At 38.7% G+C, this 19,096-nt stretch overlaps 4 protein-coding genes across 4 annotated transcripts; 3 read left to right on the top strand and 1 right to left on the bottom strand.

Annotated features, from left to right (window-relative positions):
- The first annotated feature begins 288 nt into the window (after positions 1-288).
- On the top strand, positions 289-3,215 carry LOC143463093 (large ribosomal subunit protein P2-like). The gene is made up of 4 exons (XM_076961463.1): positions 289-447; positions 2,135-2,307; positions 2,670-2,756; positions 3,105-3,215. Exons 2-4 carry the CDS (start codon positions 2,136-2,138, stop codon positions 3,176-3,178), a joined length of 333 nt encoding a protein of 110 aa, XP_076817578.1. The 5' UTR covers positions 289-447; position 2,135; the 3' UTR covers positions 3,179-3,215.
- Positions 3,216-6,426: 3,211 nt separating this feature from the next.
- LOC143462639 (protein disulfide-isomerase A3-like) lies at positions 6,427-10,717 on the bottom strand. Its single transcript, XM_076960870.1, has 11 exons — positions 10,529-10,717; positions 9,511-9,598; positions 8,617-8,734; positions 8,422-8,529; positions 8,215-8,335; positions 8,036-8,149; positions 7,770-7,895; positions 7,512-7,697; positions 7,209-7,440; positions 6,992-7,129; positions 6,427-6,715 (listed from the first exon to the last, which is right to left on the bottom strand). Exons 1-11 carry the CDS (start codon positions 10,666-10,668, stop codon positions 6,641-6,643), a joined length of 1,446 nt encoding a protein of 481 aa, XP_076816985.1. The 5' UTR covers positions 10,669-10,717; the 3' UTR covers positions 6,427-6,640.
- A 2,296-nt stretch (positions 10,718-13,013) lies between these two features.
- LOC143461979 (calmodulin) lies at positions 13,014-15,617 on the top strand. Its single transcript, XM_076959948.1, has 6 exons — positions 13,014-13,275; positions 13,360-13,390; positions 13,482-13,597; positions 14,347-14,481; positions 14,977-15,112; positions 15,277-15,617. The coding sequence occupies exons 1-6, from the start codon at positions 13,123-13,125 to the stop codon at positions 15,306-15,308; spliced, it is 603 nt and encodes a 200-aa protein (XP_076816063.1). The 5' UTR covers positions 13,014-13,122; the 3' UTR covers positions 15,309-15,617.
- A 584-nt stretch (positions 15,618-16,201) lies between these two features.
- On the top strand, positions 16,202-17,950 carry LOC143461977 (L-rhamnose-binding lectin CSL3-like). The gene is made up of 7 exons (XM_076959947.1): positions 16,202-16,362; positions 16,483-16,603; positions 16,666-16,838; positions 16,939-17,059; positions 17,190-17,362; positions 17,461-17,578; positions 17,651-17,950. The coding sequence occupies exons 1-7, from the start codon at positions 16,308-16,310 to the stop codon at positions 17,823-17,825; spliced, it is 936 nt and encodes a 311-aa protein (XP_076816062.1). The 5' UTR covers positions 16,202-16,307; the 3' UTR covers positions 17,826-17,950.
- Positions 17,951-19,096: the final 1,146 nt, after the last annotated feature.

Here is a 19,096-nt window from a genome sequence, read left to right as displayed (position 1 = left end):
TGAATCCCCGAGGGGTCTGAGAAACGACCAGCAGACAGCGAAACCGGGTCTCCGGAATGTGGCTAAAAATTCTAAAATTATTATTGAAAAAAGTTTCGCTCTGGGCTTAGCTGTTGTACGTGCGTGCAAGTGTTTCGAACATCACTATGTTGATTAAAATCTAATTTCGACATTTGCAATGTGTTTCTTGCAAAGGAGTCCATAGCTTTTCAAAAAATATTTTAGGGGTTCGTGATCCAAAAAAGGTTAAGAAACACTACTTTAGGCTAACATAGCTTAGTGTGGAACAATGTATTAAAATAGAAATCTGTTTGGAAACTAGGGCTCTTCAAAAATCACTTGCGCATCAAGCGGATAAATTCTTTCATTAGGCGACCACGTTCGATGAAAAGTTCTTTCGAAAATATTCTCGACGTGGTTGTACGTTTCGTGTCAGAAGACTTAAAAGTATGTTTTGGTTGATATTACAATTAATAAATTATGTTTTATTCTGTTAAGTTTTGCGTTTGTATGACAAACTAACTGTATTTTATTGAAACGATAGGCCTGATTTTGAAAAAGCTTGTCTAACTGACTTTGTGAAGTTGGCTGCTACCCAATTAATATAGCGTAAACAAGTGAAGCCGTATTGCGCAGAATTTTTAGTTCCACCATTTTGTAGATCTTGTTAAATTATTCTTTCAAGTGTATTTTAGTGGAAAATTTAACAGTAAGCTAGCCTAGCACCCAACTGAAAAATACAACAGTCTTTAAGTAGGCCTAGGCAGCGTCTATTTTTCCGGTTACCGATTTTTGGAAAAGCTACTTCAATAAACGGTTAGCCGGTTACGCAATTGCTAAATAAACGCTTTTTTCAACTTAAAATTACATCTTTTCCTCAAAGTTAAAGTTTATTTGAAACAAATCCCTCCCCAAACTATCTTTTACAAAAAAAAGTCAAACATTAAAAAAATGAAACCCAAGATTTTTAGCGTATGAGCACCATGGTTAACCACTACACCACCTTGATGCTTTATTCCCTCGTCTAAAATGAGAGTAATATACCCATTCACTATTGTAATTGAGCGACTTCAGTAAACAGACACCGGGGAAATAGTCACTTTGCTTCAAGTATTTCAATGAGAACTTGTGCAAAGAGACAAATTTTGGCGTGCACTGAAGCCTCAATTCTTTGTTTATTTATTATTAAATGGCGTGAAGATGAAAAATGTTCGGCGTGCAAGTTGACGAACCTTGCACGTGCTGACCAGATCGAGAAGTTTGCTGTTTTTTGTATGAGAAATCCTCCACGCAAAACATGAAACAGTTTGCCATTACAAGCGCAATAAATCTCTCACGCCTGTAGCAAATTATCTAATCTGGTGTGCAGCTGTCACACTATTCACTATGGGTTTAGATCAGTGGTTTTCAACCTGGGGTCATTAGCCTTTTTTAGGGGTCAGGAGAGCTTTCAATGAGTAGAAAGTTAATACATGAATTTTGTTTAACAGCACTATCATTCACTCGTTTATATTTTGCTTTTGTGAATGCACAACAACATTACATATGTTTAGCTGGAAATTTTTGGAAGGGGGTCGTCTGATTCTATGGGGTTGCAAAATGGGTCGCTGAATGAAAAAGGTTGAAAACCACTGGTTTAGATAGAGGCTATAGCAAAGTGATAAAAACTTTGCCACTTTTATATTGCAGTGAACGTAAATATGCCAATCTTTCTAATACAAACAACTCCTTTCTGTTGAAAAAAAAATTTCTTTAAAGCTGCAATGTACAGAAAAGTTTTGAAGACTGAATGGAAACTCGGTTAAATCAAAAAAATGTGGCATTTCAATTCTCAATACTGATCAATCTGTACCCATGGTCATAAGTTTAGTACGTTACTAATCTCAATTGTGTTTTTCAATATTTGCACGGTAAATGTGGTTTTTGTGCCACTTTCCGCCAATGAAGTTGTAGAAAGCGCAACTAACATGCAAAAATATTGTCAACATGTCGATGATGATCAAACTTCACCATCTTTCGACTGATTGTTAGTGATGTTTTTCTTCACTTTGAACTGAGGCATTGTTGGCAAGCTTATAACCAGTTAGAATGGATTAGTTAAAACAAAATGCTTTAATTTGACACTTTATTTCAGAATGCGTTACGTAGCTGCGTATGTGCTCGCCACTCTCGGTGGAAACTCCGATCCTTCTGAGGCTGACATCAAAGCTATCCTTGGCAGTGTCGGCATTGACTGCGACGATGAAAAGCTCGACAAAGTCATGTCGGAGTTGAAAGGGAAAGACATCAATGAAGTCATTGCTGCAGGTTTGTTGCAACTTTCAGATGAAACTGTTTTTATTCAATTTGTGATTGTATTTGGCCATTTTGTTCTATCAAATTTTATTATAAACCCCAAATTGTAAGTTGTTGTGTAAAAATAACCGATAACTAGTTTAAGTTAAGATGTCTATGTTACGCCATAATAAACACCTTATATTATTCATGCCGATGATGATAAATTTTCACCATCTTTCGACTGATATGGTTTTGTGATGTTTTCTTCACTTTGACCTGAGGCATGGACAAAGAATATATTTTACATAGATGTCGATGTCCTAAATGGTCTGGTTTGGATTTTCATTTAATTGCACATTCAAATAATTTAATACACTATTTTTATGTTGTAGGTTCAGAAAAACTTGCCAGTGTGCCATCTGGGGGTGCTGTTGCAGCGACATCTGGTGGTGGCGGAGATGCTGCACCGGCTGCCGAAGGTAAATGTGTTGTCTATGTTAACAAACCTCTCCGATTCTTACCCAGCGAATGTGCTTCAAGCATTTGCTGCATTTACTGAGAGGGAGAGAAAGTCTTTCTTCATTTTGTTATTTTATTCGATGCCAGTTGGATAAAACACAAAGTGAAGATTACAAGTTGCTGATAATAGCAACTAAATTGTATCGGCCAGTTCTTGCCAGAATAATGCAGGCCTTGTAATTAGAACAATAACTCATAATTTATGGAGATTTCAATTTCGTTCAATCCAAAGTTAACACGAGGTCCATGTATTACCTCTTATTTCGTGAACTAAGACTCTGATTTCAGCAAGAATTTATTTTGAGCAGAAAAGAAAGAAGAGAAGAAGGAGGAATCAGAAGATGAGTCGGATGACGACATGGGCTTCGGACTCTTTGATTAGAAACCTCTCTGAAATAATAAAAGCTTTTTACTGACTATTTCCGCTGTAAATTGTGCATTCGGGGGTTCAAGTTCTGCTTCGATCCAATGTTGAGGACCCGAACATACTTAAATTTTGCAAGTTCCATAAAAATGTTGGGACGTTTCAGTATTGCCTTACGATAAGTTTGTAAGACAGATGCCAGTGGGCTATTGGTGAAATTTTAAACCGGGATTACCCTAGCAGATTGCGCAAGTTAGTCCAAAATTATAAATTGTTTGCTTTCATTACGATTTCGTGGCAGATGCTGAGTATCGGTGCTGATAACCATTGAACCTCCCGCATTCGTTTGCAAAATCATTAATCAGTTTCTGAAGGCCATTGATCAAGGCAAAGTTCTCTGAAAAGATCCTTTAGTTGTTCACCAACTTCCGCGCCGTCAATTTATGATCTGATGAGTACGATGGACCGCCGTTGTTGTCGATATTTTCTGGGTTAGTCGGTCAATTGATGACATGCTGTTTCTATTTTGCCGCCTTGTGATTCGGGATAAAAACAGTTTGCTTGGATTCATAAACACGCAAACTGTGTACTCTGGCAATAACTTGGCCAACAACACTGAGCAAAGAGAAATCTCTACAGTTGTTATACAATCACCTTTAGCATTGTTTTATTTGATACGATCTCGGCGTCTCTCATGCTTCGGTGCTCTAACACAGGACCCAGTAAAGGCTAACGACGTTTTTGACCCATTTCAGGAGATGTATCGGAATTTTATCCAAACCAGGAGCTTTTTCAAAAGATGTTGATGCCATTTTTCAGCTCCTCGAGAGTTGGCAATTTCCAAGCTCGTGCATCAGTGGAAAATTTTAATGTATTGCCCGGCACCTTTTTGATGATCTGTCTGAGAGACGCAAATACAGTATTTTGCTTTTTAAGGCTCAGAGAGATAGCTTTTAAATCGCCAGTGTTCGATTTATATTCGGTTTCATCCCAGTAGTTATTTGCAAAACAACGTGACACCTTTGCGGGTTTCTTGCCGTGCTCAGGCATTCGTTTGTTTTCTCGATGCTTCGCCTACTCCTCTTTTATAGATGTTAATGTGCAGTTGTCTTGCTATCGATGGCAGCTTGGAGCGGTTGTAAGTTTTCTATGATCCAGCTGAGGCTTTAGAGTTTAGGCAGTCAACAACTTGTACTTTTTTATCGGGCTTGGAGGGCTGATGCATAGACATAAAATAGATCGAGGAGAAAAAGCAGTGTCGGCAGTCAAGATAGGTTCAGAGACAGGTAGCCTACAGGCGTGATAATTTAAGCTGACGTCTTGAATTAAGCTCGCGGCCATATCAATAGAAACTGGCAGGATCTGTCTTGGTCTTGTTTAAGAAAGGAAGCATAGTCATGCTAACCCAAGCAGTTCAGCGACATTCAGACCAAGGTCGCCTAGGAGGACGGGTGGGATATTTTGTTAAATGGCGCCATAAATGTTTGTACCGCATCTGCTGCACTGGCTAGGAATCGCACCCGATACCTCCAGGTCAGCAAGCAAATTTTATCCAAAGTGGCTATTCACCGGGATTCACTTTGCATTGAATTTCAAATATATATCTTTCAAAATTATCCAAATAAAAAAAAATGCTGCTGCCAGTGCGTATTCCGAATTATCATTTTTCCCCGTCGGTTCTACCACCTGTTTGGTGGTTTTCGGTCATTGGACCAGTTGTCTACGTTCATGGACTGCCCTTTTGCTCCATGGCCGGGGATCGAACCCGGAACCTCTAGCACCGAGTGCAGTGTCCAAGCACACGAGCTATGAAGTTGCACACGTATAGGATGTGGTGTAACAAATATAACCAACGATGATACATCAGTTAAATTTTGAAAAAGATGTAAGACACAGGTCATATGACTGCACAGAGACCTGAACTCGGTAACTTTTGCTCCGATTTCTGTTGTAAACGTCGCAAGCTACAACGCGTCTGGCCTGAACGACATTTGTTAGCACAGATACCATCATCACATCAGTTTAAAAAAAGAAGTTGAAGTTTGTGAGGAATCAAAGCCAGAACCTTTGCACCGATATCAATGATGGAAGACGACACCATTTCTGTGAAGTATGCCTTGCTCCTGCTCTGCGTATAACCCTTTGTTCTTCAGGGTAACATTCATTTCAGCTCACGGTCGATTCAACTCTGGAAATTTACCAACCTACGATGAAACCAAGGATTGTTCATTCCAAAGATGTTGGTTGGGTCATCCTGAGCTTAATTGCTCTAGAAGTATCTTCCTCGACTGTCCAGAAATTGAATTGACCTGAATCCGTTCAACAGTATCATAACACCAACATAAAAGGATAAATGACTCCAACGTGATTTGAACACGACAACTTTTGATCTAGATTCAGACGCGCTCCTCCTGAGCCATGAAGACGTTGACAAACGCTGTAGCAAGATAAATCATAACGTTAAAGGTATGTATGCAACAAATACACAGATTATGTCTTGATGTGAGAAAGCTAAGCTTATACGATCGTGTTAAAAATATGTTTTCACTTCGCTTCAATTTTCAAATTTTTATGCTTTGGAAGAGAAGGTCTGAATTTGACCGCTCGCCACTACTTTACTCCATGGCCTGTGTCCCTGATCTGGCAGGCGCCTCAGTTCCAGAGATTGTGATCAAGACTGTTTACTTTATACATGTGATCGTGGACCAGGCTGCTTACGCTGCTTCACGAAAGAGCGACGGGCAGGCCGGGAATCGAACCGGGAACCAATCAAACCGAGTGCAGAGTCGAGTCACACGAGCTACGAAATAACTCATGTAAACGATGTGGTGTAGCAAATATGACCAAGTACATGCATCTGCAATTAAATCTGGAAAAAAAATGTTTGAATAAATGGTGATTAACTCGATTAATCGACCGGCCTCTTTGCGGCATTTAATCCTCTTGGAGAGGGTTAGCAGTTGTGGGCGCGCTGGTTTGAACTCACAACCTGTCTATTGTCGTCCTGCGATTTTCCCACTGCGCCATTTTTGCAAAGTTGTTGTTGTTCGCTTTTACGCAGCCAAACTTTATCAGCAAAGTATCTCGCAAGAAAAGCAGAATGCAGGTCACCAAAGACCTCTGGTACATTGAGCGTCAACTTAGTCTGGGTGCCGCATTAACCGTTGTTAATATCTTATCAAATTCACTTCGGCCGGAGAGTAAATAAAAAGATACATAAAATTTCCTGTTCGACCTTGTTCGCGAGACGTCAACGGAGAAAAAAAAAACTTTTTTAACTTGAATTTTATTTGACACTTTGTGGAATTTCTTTTATAGCACACTGTTGAAATATTTCATCCAAGACCAAAACACAAAGGACACAGAACTACACAGCGGCATATTTTGCGGTCATAGTACTTTTCTATGACATAATAATGTGTACAACCGATGAAGAAGTGCTTCTAAGTACTGCACAGGCATGTAATCGACGGGATTGTACTAGAGCTCGGTCTTGATTTTGGACGAGGCGTTGTCCTTCAGAAACTTGACCAGATCGGCAACTTCGCGTCCACCCTGGAAAGAAAGGAAATTGAAATAACGAAGTTATTCGCACCCTGGTAGGGAAATAATGTATTTTACAGATTGGCAATTTCACCGAAACTATGTCACGCAGCCTGTTGCCATAGATGTGCTGCTAGGAGAATGAGTGTTCAAGTTGATATTGGCTATTTTAGGTTTAGCTAAAGCTATATTTAGATTGGAAGGACAACTTAGGTAATTATGTTATGACATTTAACTTGGAAAATAAACCTTCGAAAGTGGCAGTTTTCATTTTAACATTAAACAAACCTGGTATTTCCTTGGATTCTTTTTGCTGTCTTTCGGCGCCCAGTAAATGGTGGGGTAACCTGACACAGCATATTCCTTAGGTGTCTCGTTGGCGGTCGCGTCCATTTTGGCGATCACAACATCTTCATTGTCTTTCATCTGTGACGTTTACAAAACGATTAAAACGTGAGCACAAAGCAGTGTATATGATGTCACAGACTCACAGTATGTCAAATACCTTCTCTCCCAATTCGTTCCATTTCGGCTCCAGAGATTTGCAATGACCGCACCAGGGGGCATAGAATTCAATGAGCACGTCCTTGCTCTCATCCATTACAATTTCATCGAACGTCTTTCCGACAACGACGGTGACCGGATCATCGTTGGCTTCGGGAATGGGCGCTGATTTAATGTGCGCTGATATTTCTCCGTTCAAAAACTTCTCAAGAAACTCCTTAAATCCATCGAGGCTGAAAGAAGAGTAACAGTAAAGCATTGGAAGTAGGTGGTATACCGACCCCAGAACTAGATCAAATTTCACCTGAACAGATCAGGCATGATGTATTTCCTGTCGTCTGAACCGTAGATTACGACTGCTGGCTTCTGTGGCTTGGCGCTCTTATCATTCTCAGGGAGACCAGAATCAGGGAGAAATTGACCTAAGTCTGCTGGATTTGCAATTGCAAAGTTCATCTGGTCTGCGAAGTCTTTGCCGACTTTCATGACTCTAAAACAGGAAGATGACCTTTATAAGTAAAAGTTCAATTAAAACAACAGAGCTGGGGTTATCATGTCAAACCTGTTCCTCCAATAGTTTGAACCTTTTGGATTTTTGACGTAATCCACATTTGCATCCAAGGCCACTGCCAATGGACGTTTGAATTTTTCAAAGTTAGTAGATACAGCGTGTCCGCACAGACCAAAGCTGCAAATAAGATAAGTAATAAAATAAAATATTAAGTTATTTAGGTTTAATAATAGGTTTAGGCAAATAAGGTTATTTAGTTACCAATGCCCTCACGCTCATAACGCTTATCAGTTATCACCCAGCAATCACAATCTTACATGTTATCCTTCAAGAAATTGCGGAGATTGTTCAAGTTTAGTTTCCCTTCAAAAGTTAATACTTGGTCTTCAAAAATGCTCTTAAGACGCTTCGGTCGATGAAGCTTCACAACACTGTGGCAAAAGAAGTCCATCAGAGGGTGTTGTGATGCGGTAACTAAGGCGATCTAAGCACTTACTTAGTTCCTGCTTCGGTAAGGGCATCAGCTAAGCTGGTGTGACCGAATTTATAATCTTCACGCAGAGCGCTTGCGATGTTTTCAAATTCTTTTATACCGTCATTTCCCTCTTCAAAGTAACCTGTAAAGTATTCACCACATTTACAATTTCAACTCCTTGTGCCGGCAATTATCGACATTCAGGTGCGAAGTGCAATGAAAACCCACCAATAATGACTGGGTCAGCATTTTCTAGGAACTTCTTCAGTTTTTCGGCATCATCTAATACTCTGGAGGCAGGTCCATTCATTTTTTTTAACGTGCTTATAATTCCATCTGTAAGTTACTCACAAGTTTAAGTCCAACTACATTACGATCTAATTAAGCTATGATCGTTACCATTTTCTACTGATATTTCTATACCTGCTGACCGACCGCCATTGTAATCTTGGTTAAATTCTCCACCACGAAAGATTTTCAAAGTGGGATAACCACTAACACCAAATTTTGAGCAAGTATCGCTATTAGCAGTGCAGTCAACCTAACACCAAAACACAGAATTGCTGCTAAGCCCATCACCATGTATTCTAATGACTAGTAAAAATGAAATAAAATAACACTTCAGTTTAGGTTCAAGTTAAAATATTACAGCATAAAATATTGGCCAAAATTATAAAATCACCCGACGAAATTTCATTTCCACAAACTTAAAGCATGTAAAGTAACAGAGTTTCATCTGTCTTTAAGAAATTTGGTCTGATTTATGAGACATAATTTGCTTTGGAATTCAGATGAATTCACCGGTGGCTGCCAATGCAAGCAAAATTAAATCTTTGCTCATGTGGCCAAGAAACAAAACACTGAAGCATTATTTTTTGAAGGGTGAGCTCTACGTCCACCTGCAGTCCTTCGTCCCTTATAATTGCTACTCTCCTCGCCCCGCTGGAAAATTTTCAAACTCGGAAAACCCAAGATGTTAAGATTTTTGCAAAGTTCAGGACTGGATGCACAATCAACCTAACAACATGCACATTCTAGAATACCTGCTCTTCTTGGCCCCCGATATTTGGACGAGTGGCCTGACCTATATATCTTTAAATTAGGGTAGCCTCGGATATCTTGCTGGGCACAAGTTTTTCGACTGCGTGTACAATCAACCTTTGTAAGGTCACAATTTGAATTCAATGAGGACAGGTTTAAACCATTGGCCAAGAGTACAGAAGCACAAAGCAAATTAGATTACGACCAATCCCGCAAAAGTCACATGCACTCGGTAGTGCACTACTAAGGCTTAAACATGCAGTCATGGTTCGTTACCTTTGCCAGAGAAATTGGAGGGTCTTCCCTTTTCAATGCCGTGGCTGCGATTTCATATTCAGGGGCAAGTTTCTTGCAATGTCCACACCTGAAATAATTCATCTTAAAACCGCGACACACAAATAACATGAACCACAACATTCCACTCAAACCATAGTTCTAGGTACAACAGTGTCTGGTAATAAACTTACATAGGAAATAAACTGTAAAGAGCCTAATTTGGAATAAAATAAGCACAATTGTTTTAGCCTATTAGGTTCAAGTTGTCAGACCATTTTTCTAACGATCGATTGTGCCACAAGGCTTTATGTTGTTTATGTCAAAAACTAAAACTTGGACAAAACTTCTGCGTAAATCATTAGAAGAGAGCCCCCTCAGTATTACCGATTTTAAATTACTTGTAATGTATAGAATAATAATTAATAATGTAAATCAAATACAAATTCTTTGCGAAACAGCTCTCATCAACACTTTGGACTGTGATATATTTTCACCAAAATATTTTCTTTCGAGAACAAATTGTGAAATAAACTTGTGCTTTGTGTTAATTAGTTGTTATTATTCTTTGGAGCCAAGTAGTGCGGCGGCAAATTCACAATTCTTTGTAAAATTATTAAACTAAAACTATACGTCGCAGTTTAAAAACAGGTTGTTATGCACGATAAAATACGGAATGTGATGGTATGATGTTGCCTATAACTCATACAAGTGCACGACCAGATGACGTCACAATTTGAGTAGCTGGGTTCTAGTATACAAAGGCGTTCTGTGGTTGTGCATTTGTATACTGGAACCTAATTCTGCACCTGCACTTGTCATTTTAGGTTGTTAGCCGCAGTAGAAAGTGTGGTACCTGCACGCACGAGATTTATCAACGTTCACGCCGAACATTTTTGTCTGTGCGCCAATTAATAACGAATAAATAGACTTCACTGACCGATCTTAATTTCGTATTTCATCCACACGCAGCTTCAGCATAACAACATAAATTTTAGCATAACAGTTTTAGCCTACTTACCAAGGTGCAAAGAATTCAACCAAAATTAGGTCATATTTAGTGATTTCTGTTCCAAAATTCGAATCATCAAATTCCAAAACGTCACTCGCTTTCGAGGTCGACGCGAATACGGCAAACAACACGACAAGAAAATGCTTCATTGTACCAAAATTAAACAACCTAAAAGAAACACCTATTAATCAATGCAAACGCAAACTGTCAAAACAACACCACTCAACAGGTCCTGGATCTGCAATTCTGCAGTGTTGGATAACGCAGTCAACTGAACAGCATGTAAACCCGGAACCAATGTTAACTAACTCGACGTGTTTTCCCACGGTCTCACGTTGGCTTATTTCTATTGGTTTAAAGCTTTGCTTCGTCATCGAAACGCTTCGCTAGTTTTATATTCCTAAAACAAATTGAAGTTAAAAAGATGAAATCCGGCTTCTTAAACAAACAGTAAATAAGTAAAATTACGTATGAAATAAAGTAATTCTAGCTGACACGTCAAATGTACAAAACGCGTTAAAATTGTTATTGTAAATAACTGGAGAGCTATCAAGATACCGTTTTCTGATTTCGCATATCCAAACACCAACAATACTTTGTTTACGCTTAGGAAGCCAGCCAGCCTACTGTGATGGCACGCAAGTCATCAGAAAGAATCTACATATGAAATTTCGTGTAAACTGTGGAATGAATCTTCGGCAAACGTTATCAAAAATTTAAATATTTAAAATCAAATAACTGTTGAAAACCGCGGGAAATGGTCTCACAAGTTCTACACCGCTAAAAGTTCCAGTAGACAATTGCCGGCCATGCCTTGTGTCTATATATCAGTATATCACTCTAGAGTCTAGATAACTAGTCGTTTTTCAAGTGAAGCTTCATTGTACTGCCACAATTACTGTCACGCAATCATCCACGAAAAACACGTTCAAGTGATTGCAACGGGTTTTCTTTAACATGTCGATGACCTAACATGGCTGTGTTAAATAAGTGTACGAACCTCATAAGACCTCCAGCAGTGACAGCTTATCACTGAACTCGAGATAGCCACCCTAAACTAGCAGATTCGTTTTCCGGAGATTCAAACACAAACTCCGAAAACAGTGTATTAATACATTTTATTGACGCTAGGGTGACACGGTGGTTTTGTGCATATAAGTAACTATTAACTCACTCACATGCAATAATGGCTCTATTTTACATTTCCTCGGTATTACAGTGAATACAACGAGTACCCTGTTTATAACCATAATCAAACAATAAAACACGTGTCTATCTTTTTAGTTCTTTCAATTATAAATGTTCTTGACTCGGCGTGTTAGAAAAAAGAGCTCGAATAACTTAGACATTGCCCGGTAAACGATAACGACAGAAAATCAAAGCACGCTACGAAAATGCGACATTTTACAAAATAGTTCTTTGGCCTTCTTCGGCTTCGTATCATTTATAAACCGCCACAGAAACATTAACTTTGAGATAAAAAAAAAACTACCGAGTACGTCATAAACAAAACCCAGTCAAAACTGAGACCCTTTGTTCCTTCAATGTTTACTTTAGTCATCCTTCGAAGACAAACATTGTGTGAATGCTTCTGAAATCAGCCCAACAGCGTCCGCCACAACTTACGTAAAACTTAACTATTTTTCAAGGAGTATTTTGTTGCCATTAAATAATGGGAAAATATTTCGAAGACTTCATATAAATATAATTGACAACAGAAATTGCAAAGATATCCTCGGGCCCTCATATAGGTAACTAGTCAATGGTCAAGTATTGCTGCATACTGAATATATGTACTACTATATATATTATATATATACTGTATACTGCATACTGCAATGCAAACAATATAAATATAACGAATACATCATTCATAATATGCTGCACTCACAAACACAAGCCGCTTAAAATTCTGAGCTATAACTAAACAGGCGAGACGTCAATTTGCACAATTTTTCAGACGGGGCGGCCTATAGCAACACAGTGGATCATAATTTGTCCGCACGTGGAATGTTTTAAGTTAAAATAAATTTTTATGCTTCGAATAAATAAAGCAAACTTTTGTCAACTTGGCGTGTTCTAGTGTCTCGCATGTGCACCAAAATATTTAAAGTCGAAGCTTTATACTTTTGAGTGTTTAAGGCCGCAGTATTTTTACTTAGTTTGTGAAAATCGAGCATCGCTTCGCACAAGACATAGTAAAAATCGCGATTTTTCTGGACAATTTTAGCAAATATTGAGCATCCAAAGACATTTTGCACCGCGTCTTAGCATAAATTTTGTTGCGTCATAAAACGTTTCCTCCGCAATGCAGGCAGAGCTCGACCAATAGCAGCTTCCCAAGCAGCAGCCAACATATTGCATGGCTTCTACGGTTTGATTCTACTCTAATAAGGAACTACGTAGAACTTCCTGTTACAGCATGCGGTGAGTAAAGGGATGTGGGTTAGGCAAGTGCGGTTACAAATTATACAGAAAGATATATTATGAGACGGGTACCCTTAGCCCAGTAGTACGTGTGAGTGAGAGATAATTTATTGTTGCCATTCAATTAATAAATAAATAACATAACTTAACAAAAATTAACAGTTGCTTGGCCTCTGATGTACCTATTTTCCTATGAGACAGATGTAAAAATAACAGCTAGCTCGTTCTTAATCCTTGTTGTGACTGAGCGTTGTTTCTTTTTAATTTGCAGTTTTTATCTTTTAGCTAAGGTTACTTCTGGTCAACGAAAAGTGTTAAGAGGCATAATGGTAAGAAAGTGTTTCTCCTAGTTCATGCTAAACTATAAGTACTAATATAATCTGCGTTTATTACAACTCAATTGTGTTTTTCAGTCGGACCAACTCTCAGAAGAGCAAATTGCTGGTGAGACCCGATACATATTCTTCACCAAATCCGTGTTTCATGTCGGCTTTTAGATGTAACAATCTAAATTCATCTATGTTTCTAATACTAGAATTCAAAGAAGCATTTTCCCTGTTCGATAGGGACGGCGACGGCACAATCACAACTAAAGAACTTGGAACAGTTATGAGGTCACTCGGACAAAACCCCACCGAGGCTGAGCTTCACGTAGGTGCTGGTTGCATGGACTTGGTTGTTTCAAACCCCGCCTGTGCCATTTACATCTCTATTTAAGTCTTAGCGATGAATTAGGTAACGCGGCGGTAAAACAATTGATGACCTCCGTTTGAACTTATTGCTGTAAATGTCAGGCTAAAACATCGGAAACAGAAGCGCAAATAACCAATAATTTCTTATAAGAAAACTAGCGTATTGGATAATGGAGTTTTTTTCACTAAAGATTTCGCTACGATCAATTACGGCAAAATTTTTACATTTGCCGGTTGCCAAACCTACAACTTCGACGTCGTATATCTCGTCTACGCTTGTCACCTCAAATTTCCCCTGGGTTGGATTAGTACAATGAAAACTCGTCGCTAGATCCAAGTAAAGACAAAAGTCACGTGACGATGATAATGAACACAGAATAGTCTCATTTGGACTTTCTTCATTTACCGGCTCCACAAATCTATAGCGATCGCAAACACATCTCTTCAACGCAACTGAAAGAAAAAGTTCAACCAATTTACAATGCGGAAGACGCTAAATTTAGCAACCGCGTGTTGGCGCAAGTGTTTACATTTTTAAGTATCCAACAAAGGTTTGTGAAAGGTCGAACCTTGTTCAAAGTGAAACTTTCAAAAAATGTTAAATCTTTTTGCAATGTTCATCACTACGTTTAGTTTTACGCGTGTTTTGTGACGTACTTCTCACGTCACTGACGTGTAACGTTGATGAGATGAATCTTCTCTCCACAGGACATGATTAATGAAGTAGATGCTGATGGTGATGGAACAATTGACTTTCCAGAATTCCTCACCATGATGGCGCGAAAAATGAAGGACACAGATTCTGAAGAAGAAATCAAAGAGGCTTTTCGAGTCTTTGACAAAGTAAGTTTCATTTCAGGAAATTTTAAAACTGTAAATTTAAACACTTGACATGTCTTGCGAAGTCGTAATAACTCGAGTTACTTATTTTTGACTTGACTCGAGACTCGTTATAAAAATTACATAAATTTCTTGACTTGAATCTTCTTGCTGATTAATGAAATGTGTTGGTAATGTTGATTAGTCATGATCATGTAAAATGACTTTTTCCTTCTTTTGTTAAAAAAGGTCAAAGTGCAACTTAAAAAATGTTTGATTTTCTACAAACGCGTACGAGGCAACAACATAAAGGAAATTTTCGTAAAGTCTAGATGCTTCTTGTTGATGAAAACGGATGCTTTTTGTGTGACTTGGCTGCAGATATCAATTAACTTGACTTGATTTGAGTCAGTTCTCCCAAAAGACTCGAATTGACTTGCGACTCGAGTTTAATGACTTGGTTACGACCCTGATTTCTTACCCTCAGTGTTTAATGTAAATTTCTTTGTTTGTTTCTAGGACGGCAACGGCTTCATTTCTGCCGCCGAATTGCGTCATGTGATGACGAACCTGGGGGAGAAGTTAACAGATGAAGAAGTTGATGAAATGATTCGAGAGGCGGATGTTGACGGAGACGGTCAAGTTAACTATGAAGGTTAACCGAGTAGTAGATAGCGATAACCAATACAAATCAGATTTAGTCATTATATCACTTAACCCTTTCGTCAATCTTTCTTAAGCCTTGAAATGTAAATTAAAAAGCTGAACTGAAGTTGCTTTATTGATTATGACGCAATAATTCTCTTGTTTTTTTAACAGAGTTTGTGCGGATGATGATGACCAAGTCATAGCTTCATCTCAGAAATGTTTCTACCAGGTTTTTCTTGAAAACTATATCTGTCGTAACCTTGCCTCACAAAACACAGCGCTTTGTTCGCGAACAACATCGTCTTGGTTTTAAATTGTTGTTTGTTTTACCATTTTTTCTGCCTGCTACAATATTTAGACTTTTCCATAAACTTTGCAAAACATATCAATTTAAACTAGTCAATGATTCAAACCAGCTTGTGTGTTGAGCGTCTTTTACCACTCATTCCTCGTTGCTTTGTTGTGTACTTCGTTGCGTTTTCAGCCGAACATGAATTAAAAAAGATTTTCGATCCCAGTTTTGATCAACCTCTCCGCTGAGGACAAGAAGCTTGAAAAACCTGCAACGCATGAAGCTCAGGAAGATATCAAATCGACTTTGCCTGAAGCAAGGAACAGAGACGGGGAACCATTTAAACCAGTTATTAGAACTATTAGAATTAGAACCGTAACCGTGTGTTTGCTTACTAAGTAGATTTCATAACTCGGCCTTTAGGACAGACTGGCTGTAGGTAATTTATTTAAATTTCAATTCTTGCCAAAACCATTTTTAAGGTAAATTGCCCAATATATGCCACAAAAAGTAGTAAAACCTTCCTTTTCCAAAGATAAGTCGAAAGGTCGACGCACCGAAGTATAAGGTTGCTTTAATCTGACGCCCAATTTGAAATAAAGTTTTAAGAGGTTCGTTAAAAGTGAAAGAGATTGGCAAATATTTGCGCAAACTTTCTTCCAGCTTTATGTCCGTCTGGTCTACGCCTTTTCAAATAAAAACGTCAAGGCACTGATAAAGTCACTTTGATTAAAGTCACGGCAGGTAACGAGCGTGTTTAAACCTTTAATGTGTTTCGGTAAAATTTAACGCTGAAAACCTTATTTTGACTTTCTTGAAGGATACTTTGTAGTTCGATTTTTGTGTTTAGCTAGAGAGTTGCGTTTTGTCGCTTATATAAAGTACCATATAGTGTAGAAGTGCAGAGAAGATGAATCAACTGACAGTCGTCGTTCTTATTCTGGTTATGTGTAGCTGCACATTAGGTGGGTATTGTTTCAAAATTCATCGGCATCTGCGCTATAGAAACCACAATTGCTGTTTGAATGATGTAAATACAAAAAAGTTCCTTTCTTTGTGACAATACGAGCTTAATTCTCCTCCAGGTGCGTACCAGGAGAATACAAAGTACGCCTGTGAACACCAGGATCCTGTTGAAATTTCCTGTCCTGCCAACGAAGTAATTTTGGTGACCGGGGGTTATTACGGAAGAAAAGAAACAAGCAGGTAAACATTGCTTAAGAAACAACCAGAGTATTATGAAGTGACAAAAACAAGATTTACGTCAGGTGCGGAACAAACTCAAACGACCAATGCAGAGCCGAAGGATCACTCAGTACTCTGGTGAAAAATTGCCAGAATAAGAATTCCTGCGTCTTGCGCGCGGAAAACGGCGTGTTCGGCGATCCTTGCAAAGGAGTGGTCAAGTTCATCAAGATCACTTATCACTGCGTTCAAGTTGGTGGGTGTGAAGCCGTTTGAACTCTTATCTTTCAAGCTCTCTTCGTCTCGATCTTTAAAGAGGTTTTAGTTTTAAATCATTTCCTTTTGTTCTTATTCAGCTTCTTATAAATTGAGAAAAACCATTGCATGTGAGCATGAGGACCCGGTCTTGGCTGGATGCAACGACGGAGAAGTGATGATGGTAGGCTATGGCTCATACGGAAGATCGGATGAAAATCTGTAAGTGAACTCAGTTTGATTCGCAGCTTCGCAATGCTGCGATGCTTGTAATCATGTCGCCAAAAACGAACAGAATATGGGAAATACTCTCTTTACAACGCAGCAATTAATTTCAACTCTTCTTGTATAGGTGTGGAGGCAATAAGAACACGAAATGTGAGGCGCCACAGTCCACCGGCATGCTGGAGGAGCAATGTCACAACAAGTTCTCCTGCCTCTTGAACCCTTCAAACTCGGTGTATGGTGATCCCTGCAAGGGAGTGAGGAAATATATTGAGCTCGAATACGTCTGCGTTCCACAAAGTTCGAACTTGTTTACTCTTCGTTTCATTTTTGCGTAAACCTACGTTTCTTAGACTTGGATTTCGCAAACGTTAATTTTCCAACTTTTCGATTTTCAGTTATGTACCAGATAAAGACTGCCATCGCATGTGAGAACAAAAACCTCAAAGTTTCTTGTCCTTCCGGTCAGGTGATCTTGGTTCGGGGCGCTTTTTACGGGAGAGACGACTCCAGCACGTAAGTAACGCGTAACTGACTATAAAATCTCCCAACCTATGTCCTATTAATTCATTATTATTTTTGTACCAGCTGCCCGCATTCTTCAATCAAAACTACAGACTGCAAGGCAACAAAATCTTACGGTTTGGTGAAGTCGACTTGTGACAACAAGAACAATTGCGTCCTGAAACCGAGCAATTCTGTGTTCGGGGATCCCTGTCGTGGCACTTACAAATACATCAAGATGACATATTTCTGTGCTTAAGTGCCGCGATTGTGCGAGCTTTGTAGAATCCTAAAGCGACTGTTTAGTAATTTCTGAGTAATTTTGCTCGATATCGATCAGTATATTTTGCATTAATTGAAATAAAATTTGCTTTTTCTTCAGCATATTGGTTATTTTTGTTCATATGTTTACTGCACAGGGTATAAAGTTCCAAAATTAGCGGGATTAAATTGGACAAAAAAATTTCGATAAAATACAAATTCAAAATTACGAAGATATCATTTCGAGCATTAAATTTTAAGTTTTCCGGAGTTATTTCCTTTCTTGCGTCATTCGAATGCTAAGAATCTATCTTTCGCGATCTCCTTGTATGCTGTTTCCCAGCCATAAAATGCGGTCTACGACGCGCTTTAACCTTATAATGGGAATAAAAAAACCATGGAAGTGAAAAACAAATTTTTGAGTAAAAGTCTCTTATGAGTCCTCTTATTGGTGCCGCTCATCTTATACACATGGTAGAAATGCTGAATCTTTCCCATTGTAACCCGCATTCACTGCCAAGTTAGTTAGTTAAACTTAGACCTGCACAATAGCCACTGCCAGTTTATTCTTAGTTCATAGCGGAATGTAAAATGACAAAAAATAGAAGACACGTATATTGGGCTACGTGCTCAGTGGGCTTAAAATCGTTATATACAGGAGACACTTCTCCTAAAGAAACGTTTGTCAGATTCAGAAATATTTAAACAATTCAAGAGGGTCCGTGAGCACAGTGATGTCATTCAAAATGAAATCCAACCATCTGAAATGTTGCCATGGAAATGAGCAAAGTGGTCGTGTGTTCAGGTGGTTGTGGTATTTCAAATGAACCACACCCAGGAAATTTCATTTATTTTCAGTGGTAGTCTAAGTAATTTAGAAGTTGACCGAAACAATAAAAGCTAAGAACAAGTTGTAAAATCCTCTGTGACAATGGAGAATAAATATCGCCTTTAGGAGTTTAAAGTCTTCATTAAAATTCCTTTCAGTGTTTTTTAATGGAGTCAACGGAAAACTTTTAAGATAGAATTTTACGACCAAGCAACTGGAAACCTTTTCGGTGAGCTTCAATAAAAATGTACAGTAACTGCATTTATATTGCGCATAAAAAGCCTTCAATGTGATAAAATTGAATGAAGTATAGTCTACACTCTACAGCAATGGTTCTCAACCGCCGGTCCGTGGACCGGTGCCGGCCCGCGTCAACTTTACTACCGGTCCGCCAAATATATTACAATTTTATATCTCAATTGCAAAATCCAAGATGTTGA

This window comes from Clavelina lepadiformis, chromosome 6, assembly GCF_947623445.1.
Source record: "Clavelina lepadiformis chromosome 6, kaClaLepa1.1, whole genome shotgun sequence".
Classification (NCBI taxonomy): Eukaryota; Metazoa; Chordata; class Ascidiacea; order Aplousobranchia; family Clavelinidae; genus Clavelina; species Clavelina lepadiformis.
The sequence above is the reverse complement of the archived record's forward strand: the minus strand, read 5'-3'. Positions and strand labels throughout refer to the sequence as shown.

Excerpts from the sequence above, each read along its gene's own strand:
- LOC143463093 (XM_076961463.1), top strand. The coding sequence starts at position 2,136 with ATGCGTTACGTAGCTGCGTATGTGCTCGCCACTCTCGGTGGAAACTCC. Across the intron at positions 2,308-2,669 it reads CAATGAAGTCATTGCTGCAG|GTTCAGAAAAACTTGCCAGT; the intron begins GTTTGTTGCAAC and ends TTTATGTTGTAG. Across the intron at positions 2,757-3,104 it reads TGCTGCACCGGCTGCCGAAG|AAAAGAAAGAAGAGAAGAAG; the intron begins GTAAATGTGTTG and ends TATTTTGAGCAG.
- LOC143462639 (XM_076960870.1), bottom strand. The coding sequence starts at position 10,668 with ATGAAGCATTTTCTTGTCGTGTTGTTTGCCGTATTCGCGTCGACCTCG. Across the intron at positions 7,698-7,769 it reads TCAAACTATTGGAGGAACAG|AGTCATGAAAGTCGGCAAAG; the intron begins GTTTGACATGAT and ends TTCCTGTTTTAG. Across the intron at positions 7,441-7,511 it reads ATCATGCCTGATCTGTTCAG|CCTCGATGGATTTAAGGAGT; the intron begins GTGAAATTTGAT and ends CTCTTCTTTCAG.
- LOC143461979 (XM_076959948.1), top strand. The coding sequence starts at position 13,123 with ATGTACCTATTTTCCTATGAGACAGATGTAAAAATAACAGCTAGCTCG. Across the intron at positions 13,276-13,359 it reads AAGTGTTAAGAGGCATAATG|TCGGACCAACTCTCAGAAGA; the intron begins GTAAGAAAGTGT and ends TGTGTTTTTCAG. Across the intron at positions 13,598-14,346 it reads CCACCGAGGCTGAGCTTCAC|GACATGATTAATGAAGTAGA; the intron begins GTAGGTGCTGGT and ends TTCTCTCCACAG.
- LOC143461977 (XM_076959947.1), top strand. The coding sequence starts at position 16,308 with ATGAATCAACTGACAGTCGTCGTTCTTATTCTGGTTATGTGTAGCTGC. Across the intron at positions 16,363-16,482 it reads TATGTGTAGCTGCACATTAG|GTGCGTACCAGGAGAATACA; the intron begins GTGGGTATTGTT and ends ATTCTCCTCCAG. Across the intron at positions 16,839-16,938 it reads TTATCACTGCGTTCAAGTTG|CTTCTTATAAATTGAGAAAA; the intron begins GTGGGTGTGAAG and ends GTTCTTATTCAG.